The sequence below is a fragment of the Grampus griseus genome (assembly GCF_964374135.1).
Source record: "Grampus griseus genome assembly, chromosome: 5".
NCBI lineage: Eukaryota > Metazoa > Chordata > Mammalia > Artiodactyla > Delphinidae > Grampus > Grampus griseus.
This window is the reverse complement of record NC_138998.1, coordinates 3,956,753-3,967,484: the sequence shown is the minus strand read 5'-3', so window position 1 is coordinate 3,967,484 and position 10,732 is coordinate 3,956,753. Positions and strand designations below refer to the sequence as shown.

Sequence of the window (10,732 nt, the reverse complement as noted above, 5' to 3'; positions counted from 1 at the left end):
TGAGATGATATCTCATTGTCGTTTTGATTTGCATTTCTCTAATGATTAGTGATGTTGAGCATTCTTTCATGTGTTTGTTGGCACTCTGTATATCTTCTTTGGAGAAATGTCTATTTAGGTCTTCTGCCCATTTTTGGATTGGGTTGTTTGTTTTTTTGTTATTAAGCTGCATGAGCTGCTTGTAAATTTTGGAGATTAATCCTTTGTCAGTTGCTTCATTTGCAAATATTTTCTCCCATTCTGAGGGTTGTCTTTTTGTCTTCTTTATGGTTTCCTTTGCTGTGCAAAAGCTTTTAAGTTTCATTAGGTCCCATTTGTTTACTTTTGTTTTTATTTCCATTTCTCTAGGAGGGGGGTCAAAAAGGACCTTGCTGTGATTTATGTCATAGAGTGTTCTGCCTATGTTTTCCTCTAAGAGTTTGATAGTTTCTGGTCTTACATTTAGGTCTTTAATCCATTTTGAGCTTATTTTTGTGTATGGTGTTAGGGAGTGATCTAATCTCATACTTTAACATGTAGCTGTCCAGTTTTCCCAGCACCACTTATTGAATAGGCTGTCCTTTCTCCACTGTACATTCCTGCCTCCTTTGTCAAAGATGAGGTGACCATATGTGCGTGGGTTTATCTCTGGGCTTTCTATCCTGTTCCATTGATCTATATTTCTGTTTTTGTGCCAGTACCATACTGTCTTGATTACTGTAGCTTTGTAGTATAGTCTGAAGTCAGGAAGCCTGATTCCTCCAGCTCCATTTTTCGTTCTCAAGATTGCTTTGGCTATTCGGGGTCTTTTGTGTTTCCATACAAATTGTGAAATTTTTTGTTCTAGTTCTGTGAAAAATGCCAGTGGTAGTTTCATAGGGATTGCATTGAATCTGTAGATTGCTTTGGGTAGTAGAGTCATTTTCACAATGTTGATTCTTCCAATCCAAGAACATGGTATATCTCTCCATCTATTTGTATCATTTTTAATTTCTTTCATCAGTGTCTTATAATTTTCTGCATACAGGTCTTTTGTCTCCTTAGGTAGGTTTATTCCTAGATATTTTATTCTTTTTGTTGCAATGGTAAATGGGAGTGTTTTCTTGATTTCACTTTCAGATTTTTCATCATTAGTGTATAGGAATGCCAGAGATTTCTGTGCATTAATTTTGTATCCTGCTACTTTACCAAATTCATTGATTAGCTCTAGTAGTTTTCTGGTAGCATCTTTAGGATTCTCTATGTATAGGATCATGTCATCTGCAAACAGTGACAGCTTTACTTCTTCTTTTCCGATTTGGATTCCTTTTATTTCCTTTTCTTCTCTGATTGCTGTGGCTAAAACTTCCAAAACTATGTTGAATAAGAGTGGTGAGAGTGGGCAACTTTGTCTTGTTCCTGATCTTAGTGGAAATGCTTTCAGTTTTTCACCATTGAGGACGATGTTGGCTGTGGGTTTGTCATATATGGCCTTTATTATGTTGAGGAAAGTTCCCTCTATGCCTACTGTCTGCAGGGTTTTTATCATAAATGGGTGTTGAATTTTGTCAAAAGCTTTCTCTGCATCTATTGAGATGATCATATGGTTTTTCTCCTTCAATTTGTTAATATGATGTATCACGTTGATTGATTTGCGTATATTGAAGAATCCTTGCATTCCTGGAATAAACCCCACTTGATCATGGTGTATGATCCGAAGTGAACTGACTTTAAAAAAGAAATACTTTTGAGGGGCAATATACTGAAATAGTCTCTTCAAGTTATGCACTTCCTAGCCATCATATTTTTAATAACTATCTTGTCAAATTTTCTAACAAGATTAATCATTTTATCTTGGTCCAAATCTTCCCTCCTGCTTTGCCATACACAGGGTGCCCACTGCAGTAAGAGCCACTGGGGTCAAAGAAATGAACTAGATCCCAAGGGGTAGAAGAGGCCACAGAACCTGCCTGATGGCTCAGAGGAAGACTAGACTATTAAGTCCGTGAGGCTGGAGAGTAAATTGTTTCTTCTTTTGTTTGTGTTTGTTGTTTTTACCAAATTGTGAAGGGAAAGCTGGAAGTAGAGCCTTACTAGTCAAATTCTAGGACTGGACTCCATTCATTGTTGGTGATTCTTTTTCAATCATGTGGATATTCCAGTTTCCCCAACAGTCGACTAAACTGGATGCTTGTCATGGTCCGTCTGAGGGTACTAGGAATATAGGTTAGTAGCAAATAACTGGTTCCTCTGACTCTTCCGGTCCACAGCTACTCAGGCTCAACCTCTGACCCCAAATTCCTAATGACTTCCAACTCACTCATGACTTCAAGACAAATACCTTTCTTACTTCAAACTCACTTCCAGAACCTTGACTCTTTCAGTCCTTCTGGCTGTCGGCATTGTCATCACTTCTTTTCCGTTCATAGCCAGTATTGGTCTCGAGGTTAATCACCTGAACTTATCTCTCATCAGTATCCTTTGTTCTCCTGTCCCAACACCTTCTGAGAACCTGACCAGGTGAAGTCCAACACCTGCGTAATGTTAAATCCCTCCAACTCCAATGAAGGCAGGGGTGAACTAGATATTCACAGTAACGTGTCAAATAGCACCTTGCTAAATTCCCATTCCACAACCTCCCCTGGGACATAAGAACCATCAAATAGTCCTGAATGGTAGAGTAACTCCAAATCCTCACTCCAAAGGGCAATGATAAAATTGGACAAAATTGTCAAAAACAAAAATTTCAGGACTCTGAAAAGAGAACAAAGGCACAAGATAAATTGAGGTGTGTCTACACAAGAAAAGCTTGTGTGGTAGTAGTAGTAGTTTTTTCAACATGTGTGTTGAAGCAATTCAGGTAAGAATTTCACCGTGGTGTTTTATCCCAGCGTTGCTATGATTCCAATGTGGCCACCCACCCCAGCTCTGTATTTGTGCCCAGCTATGTTCTAGGTTGGTGTAAGCCATGAAAACCAGCACCTTCTCAGCCAGGAAGGCTAAGGGCTAACTTGATATTCATCAGAATATGGAAAAATCCCCACACACATTGTCAGAAACAGTAGCGATTTTAGTGACAAATAAGAAAGACGAGTGTCAGCTAGCCTGAGGTTGTGGCAATCAGACTAGGCATAAGTTTATCAGGAAATAAGACAGCCAGAGTAGGCCTTGATAGGTCTCCACATAGCCCTGGTGGTTCCAAAGGCAGTGTGCATGGACAAGGCTGCACACGTTCTTAGGAGAGACTGGAAAAGGCAGCTATCTGTTTGTCCCTGATGAATGTGAGGACTTGTGCTAGCAGAAGGTAAAAGCCAGGAACAACAAGTAAACTGTCTGAAGTTGACATGTGTCTCCCAACTTACACACAAATCCATGAACAAGGGCAGAAACTTAATAGCTCAAGGTAGATGAGAACAACTTTTAATTATTCAGTTACCACTAAACAATTCTGACATGGGAGCAACCCCTATGAAGTCAGGCTTGAAAATAAAATTAATAAGGAAAAAGAAACACTTTACAGAGACATCAAAGGTCACAAACCGTGGGGGAAGGTAGACTCCACAGAATTAGCCCAAACAAATCATTAACAATGAACAGAAACAATATCAGAGAAGAAACAAACTCACATTTGCTATGATATATATTACCTAAAATGTCCAGTTTTCAAATAAAAACTTATAGTATATGCAAAAAAACACAGAAATGTTTCCCCTTCACAAGGAAAAAAGCAGTCAAAAGAAATGGTCTACTAGGGGACCTAGATGTCGCATTAGCACAAAAAGACACCAAAGCGGATATCACAAACAGGTTCAAGGAACGAAAAAAAAATCACTTCTATAAATTAAAGGGAAATATGATAAAGTGGCTCATCAAATAGAGACTACCAATAAACAAATAAATACTGTTTCTAAAAAAGGAAATTCTGGAGTTGTAATGTATAATAACAATAACTGGCATTTCCAGCCTCCATTCCAACATGTGAAGAGATTATAAGTAACTCCCATCCTCATAACAAGAAGAAAGTTAAAAGACTAAAAATCAACAACTCTCCTTAGATTTATCAGAGAATTGAGGTCAGAGGGCAAACTACTGCCCTGAAAACTGGAGGAATAGAACCAAGAGAGTAACAGCTTACCAGGAGCAGAAGCTGCTAGAGCCAGAAACTGGTAGGAGCAATAAAAACTGTAAATGACACATTTCTGGAGGTTGAGTGTTGACTAGCTTTAGAGTTAAAACTCCTGAGGGCCCAGTCTTCAGGGAGCCTCTGTACATCCATAAGTTTCACCTCCAAAAACGTCACCAGATTCCCACTTGTGAACACTTGGGGGGAAATGTCCCTGTACTTTGGGAAAGATAAGAGAAAAAAATAACCATGTTAAGATACAACCAGTGTGTTCTGTTCTCCAAAACGAAGCCCTGCCCTCAAGGAAAACTAATTCACTAGAACTTTATCTCCAGAAGAGCAATGAGCCAACTCTAATCCCCACAGCCTTCCTGTCTCACACAGAGATCTAGGGGGAAAAAAACTGAAAAATATAAAAAACTTCTGAAGGTCACAGTGCAGGAATTCTGGCCCTTTTTATAAACGGAGATTTAACCATGAGAGTACAGAATGCTTCCCTTCCCTAATACCTTACTACCACATCAATAGGGATGCAGAATAATAACAGTAAATTACAACTAAGTGAGCTGCAAGACATGGACTCTATATAAGAAGGAGTTTCTACGGAAACCCGAAGACAACAGGGGAGACAAAAACAAGGATACCAGAGTAAATTGAAGCATCTTACACTATAGCCACAGCAAACTTTAAGCACAGCCTAACTCCTAGCCAGATAAATACAAAACATCACACTAAAGACCTATTTACCTCAGTTTCTAATACATTATGTCTGGATTTCAATAAAAAATTACAAGGCATACTAAAAGGCAAGGAAAGATCAGCCTGGAGACACAAAGCAAGCATCAGAAACTAACTCAGCTAGGGCAGAGAAATTTTAATTATCAGACCAAGAATTTAAAATAACTACAATTAATATGGTAAGGACTGTAATGGAAAAACTGGACAGCGTGCAAGAAAAGATGGGTAATGTAAGCAGATAAAAGTTCTAAGAAAGAATCAAGAGTAAATACTAAATGAAAACACTGTCAGAGAAATGAAGAATGTCTTTGATGGACTCATCAAAGGTTGAACATGAATGGAACATGGCTGAGGAAAGAATCAGTGAGTTTGAAAATAGGTCAGTAGAAGTTTCCAAAATTGAAGTTCAAAAAGGAAAGAAAACAAAACAAGCAAACAAAACCAGTATGAAACAAGATATCCAAGAACAGTGGGACAATTAGAAAAGCTGTACTAAATGTGTAATGGGAATACCAGAGGAGAAGAAAGACAGAAAGGACCAGAAGAAATATTTGAATGATGACTGGGAACTTTCCAAAGTTAATGACAGACATCAAACCAAGATAATCAAACACAGGTCCAAGAAACTCAAAGAATACCCAGCAAGATAAATACAGGAGGTGGGGGGGAACCAAACACTACGCATAGGCATATCATATCAAAATGCAGAAAACCTAAAAGAAAATCTTGAAAGAAGCAAAAGCCAAAGGGAAAAGAACACCTTATCAATAGAGGAAAAGGATAAGAATTATATTGAACATTTCTTCAGAAATTATGTTAGCAAAGAGAGTGGACTGAAATATTTAACATGTTGGAAGAGATAAAATCACAAACCTACAATTCTGTATCCAGCTAAATTATCATTCAAAAGAGGAGGAGAATTAAAGACTTCCTCAAACAAACAAAAACTGAGGGAATTTATCTTCAGTAGAACTGCATCACCAAAAAAAGTTAAAGGAAGTTCTTCAGAGGAAATAAACATCATATAAATAGGAAACTCAGATCTCCATAAAGAAGGAAGAACATTAGAGAAGAAATAAATGAATTATTTTATTTTCTTTACTCTTAATTGATCTAACAGATAAGTGTTCAAAATAACAGCAACAATTAATTGGGTGGTTAAAACTAGTTAATTGGGAAGACATAGGGGAGAAGCTGGAGCTGAGGCTGGAGTCGCCCGTGGGGGCCAAGCCCGCCATCTACCCCTGGCCGCTGCTGGTCTACGACAAACCCCACGATGCTGCTCACGAAATCATCGAGACCATCCGGAGGAAAAGAGACATAGAGTTACATCCAGAGAACAAGTTGCTGGACCGCTCCCTGCAGAAGAACCAGGAAGAGTAAGACCAGGAACACACGTGGAAGAAGAAGAAAGAGATGATAAAGTAAAGCCTGGTCACCTCCAGGTTCTGATAGAAATAAAGTTTCCAGAAGTTGTGTTCCTGCAATAAGAAATAAAGATGTGACCTTCCAGTTGTGTAAAGCTCTTAAATGTTGTGTAAGTGCATCGGGTGCCTGAGGAACCTGGAGCTAAATGGGCTAGCTCTGAGAGAGAGAGACTTAACTACGTTAACAAAAGAAATCCACCTCCGTCCTTTGCGGGGGCAGTCCCGAGCTCGTGTTTTAATGGACGCGAATGCAAACCGTGGTTCTCACGTGACTTTCTGAAGTGCCCCTGCAGCAGGCCCAGCTAAGTCTCACTTTACGGCAGTGGCATCAGATGATGGCTACAGAAGGTTGCCAACGTCCCTGTGTGCTCTTACAGGCTCTGCAGACGGGGGGATGAAAGGACCAAGGAACTCTGACCTCGGGAATCCCAAGTGACTGGAGGGACACAGCGTCAGGGCCCCAGGCAGTGTCGCCCACTATTCAGAAGGGGGGCGGAGGCTCCGCAGCTTCATTTCGTCCAGTCCCTTCCAGTATTTAAAATTGTTGTCAAGATGCTGCATTAACTCAGGCAGGTCTACAAAGGCGCCCCAAGCAGCAAACATGTCTGTGATGAAATAGTCAATGAAAGAGATTTGTGATTTGGGGATGCTGCAGGTATTTCTGTCCAAAACTGGCATCACTACAGGCGAGTCCTGTCGCTTCTCTTCATCAGTCTGAGACAAACATTCTTCTGAGATACGTGCGGCCCACTCAATGCACTTTCCCAGGGGTCGGCAGGGATTGGACGCATCAGCACACTGAATCAGCATTCGTTTGATCAGACTGCGGTTGTCTGGAGTTCTGAGCATAGGGATTATGGCTTCTTGATTTTTATCAGTTTCCCCATCTTCCTCTAATGCTACCAAGGGCTTGTTGATGCTATTGACAAATTTGTTGACGTGCTCAAAGTGCTTTGTCATTTCTGTGGCTAAGACCATGTCGATAATACTCTGGCGCAGCGTCCGGTAGTCATCCCTCTCCATGTTTTTAAAGATGCTGCATTTATCATCACGAGTGGTCAGCTGGAAGGCCAAGGCCGCGAGGTAGCTCTCGAGCACAGCAGTGTCGTTATACAGAATGGCCAGCTCGCTCGCAGCATCGCACAGGAAGGAGGTGGTTCTCCCGGGGTGGTCCAGGTCATGGACAGTGGCTGCAATGAGGGCCGTGATCTCAGCAAGTGGATCTAAAGTTTGCTTTATCCTCTGTTTGCAGAGAAAATAGGCAGTGGCGTGAAGCACATCGGCAGAATGTGTAGAATTGCGGTAGGGGTTAGAAGCATGATAATTGGCTTCGATAATTTGCAACCACGATCTCAGCGTTGTCTCAGAGCATTTTAAGACTTCACAGACTCCAAAGCGAGCAAATATTTTGAGACCAAGATAAATCAGAGGCCATTTATGAGTGGCAGCCTCCAGTTCAAAAATATCAAAGTCCCAGGATTCCTCATTTTCCATGGCCCGAGTTATCTGTGATGGGACGTTGTGAAGGGAGGTGGGGGTGATTACACTGCTGGAAACCTGTTTAAAGTTTTTTGTTGAAAGAACATACTCATTCCTGGATGGTCTTCGCAAAACATCAGACATTAAGCCCCCAACAAGGTCAATGGCATAAGGATCATCGTCCTTAGCATCAAATTGTGGTGAATATAATCCAGTGGTTCTTAGAATTTCCAGCACACGATCTAAGGCTTCTGTCACAGGCATGGCACTGCTTTCCTGGGCAGCACTGATGATATAGATTGCCTTGGTGATGGGCGCCTCATCTACATGGAATGTATCCGGGCCATGGAGGAGCGTCGTCTCTGGCTGGAAACTTTGCTTGTTCGAGGGCAGCAGTTCTGACATCTAGTGAGCTTTTTCTCCCATCGTTATGTTTGCCTGACTGATTATCTGTATGAGTGTCAGACTGAACACATTCAGCTATTTTCTCAGTCTTACTGTTGCCATTGCACACTGTGACAATGGACACATAGTGTCTAATTTTTCCTCCCTGTCCAATGGCAGGTATCACCTTCACATTTTGTTGTTGAGAGACATACAGAGAAGCCAGGGTGAGTCACCCCATCTCTCCCTCCTCTGGACCTCAGTTCCTCCTGATTGTAACTCGTTACACTGAGAACAGATTTCAGGACTCAGCACATGCAGCCATAATGTGTGCCTAATTCCACATCCCAGTCACTGGGACACAAAAGTTTGGTGTCTTCAAGTCTGGCTCCCACATCACCACTCACATATGTCAGTTCTTCCTCTACAGCTGAGTCAGTGAGTAAAGACACATAAACAGAAGCAGATTAATATGAACAAGGTTTTACTGAAGAATCAACATTGTGAAAATGACTCTACTACCCAAAGCAATCACAGATTCAATGCAATCCCTATCAAACTACCACTGGCATTATTCACAAAACTAGAACAAAAAATTTCACAATTTGTATGGAAACACAAAAGACCCCGAATAGCCAAAGCAATCTTGAGAACGAAAAATAGAGCTGGAGGAATCAGGCTCCCTGACTTCAGACTATACTACAAAGCTACAGTAATCAAGACAGTATGGTACTGGCACAAAAACAGAAATATAGGTCAATGGAACAGGATAGAAAGCCCAGAGATCAACCCACGCACATATGGTCAGCTTATCTTTGATAAACGAGGCAGGAATGTACAGTGGAGAAAGGACAGTCTCTTCAATAAGAGGTGCTGGGAAAACTGGACAGGTACATGTTAAAGTATGAGATTAGATCACTCCCTAACACCATACACAAAACTAAGCTCAAATGGATTAAAGACCTAAATGTAAGGCCAGAAACTATCAAACTCTTAGAGGAAAATATAGACAAAACATTCTATGACATAAATCACAGCAAAATCCTTTTTGACCCACCTCCTAGAGAAATGGAAACAAAAATAAACAAATGGGACCTAATGAAACTTCAAAGCTTTTGCACAGCAAAGGAAACCATAAATAAGATCAAAAGACAACCCTCAGAATGGGAGAAAATACTGGCAAATGAAGCAACTGACAAAGGATTAATCTCCAAAATTTATAAGCAGCTCATGCAGCTCAATAACAAAAAAACAAACAACCCAATCCAAAAATGGACAGAAGACCTAAATAGACATTTCTCCAAAGAAGATATACAGATTGCCAACAAACACACGAAAGAATGCTCAACATCATTAATCATTAGAGAAATGCAAATCTAAACTACAATGAGATATCATCTCACACCAGTCAGAATGGCCATCATCAAAAAATCTAGAAACAATAAATGCTGGAGAGGGTGTGGAGAAAAGGGAACACTCTTGCACTGCTGGTGGGAATGTGAATTGGTACAGCCACTATGGAGAACAGTATGGAGGTTCCTTAAAAAACTACAAATAGAACTACCATATGACCCAGCAATCCCACTACTGGGAATATACCCTGAGAAAACCATAATTCAAAAAGAGTCATGTACCAAAATGTTCATTGCAGCTCTATTTACAATAGCCCGGAGATGGAAACAACCTAAGTGCCCATCATCGGATGAATGGATGCAGAAGATGTGGCACATATATACAATGGAATATTACTCAGCCATAAAAAGAAACGAAATTGAGCTATTTGTAATGAGGTGGATAGACCTAGAGTCTGTCATACAGAGTGAAGTAAGTCAGAAAGAGAAAAACAAATACCGTATGCTAACACATATATATGGAATTTAAGGAAAAAAATGTCATGAAGAACCTAGGGGTGAGACAGGAATAAAGACACAGACCTACTAGAGAATGGACTTGAGGATATGGGGAGGGGGAAGGGTAAGCTGTGACAAAGCGAGAGAGAGGCATGGACATATATACACTACCAAACGTACGGTAGATAGCTAGTGGGAAGCAGTCGCATAGCACAGGGAGATCAGCTCATTGCTTTGTGACCGCCTGGAGGGGTGGGATAGGGAGGGTGGGAGGGAGGGAGACGCAAGAGGGAAGAGATATGGGGACATATGTATATGTATGGCTGATTCGCTTTGTTATGGAGCAGAAACTAACACATCATTGTAAAGCAATTATACTCCAATAAAGATGTAAAAAAAAATAAATAAAAACTAGTTAATTGGGTGGTTATGAACTAGCGAAATGAATTATTGCAATGTTGTAAAAAATAGAAGGGAGAAATTGGGAATACTCTGTTATAAGATACAGACTACCCACAGAGTTGTATGGGTTATTTGAAAGTGGACTTCAGATTAGTTGTAAATGTATATTTTAAACTCTAGAGCGACTATTAAACTTTTTTTTTAAAGAAGTGGAATTGGTATGCTAAGCAATTGACCTTTCTCCAGAGAAGACATACAGATGGGCAACAAACACATGAAAAGATGTTCAACATCAGTAACTATTAGAGAAATGCAAATCAAAACTATAATTAGGTAGCATCTCACACCGGCCAGAATGACCATCATCAAAA

At 40.4% G+C, this 10,732-nt stretch overlaps 1 protein-coding gene across 1 annotated transcript; it reads right to left on the bottom strand.

The window, feature by feature from the left end:
- Window positions 1-6,723: 6,723 nt before the first annotated feature.
- On the bottom strand, window positions 6,724-8,305 carry LOC309823397 (high affinity cAMP-specific and IBMX-insensitive 3',5'-cyclic phosphodiesterase 8A-like; the record flags this gene model as incomplete). The annotated part of the gene is given in 3 exon segments (XM_082655631.1): window positions 6,724-8,051; window positions 8,054-8,111; window positions 8,114-8,305. Coding segments are annotated over 3 exon segments (1,578 nt in total), but the record flags the coding sequence as incomplete, so codon positions are not given.
- Window positions 8,306-10,732: the final 2,427 nt, after the last annotated feature.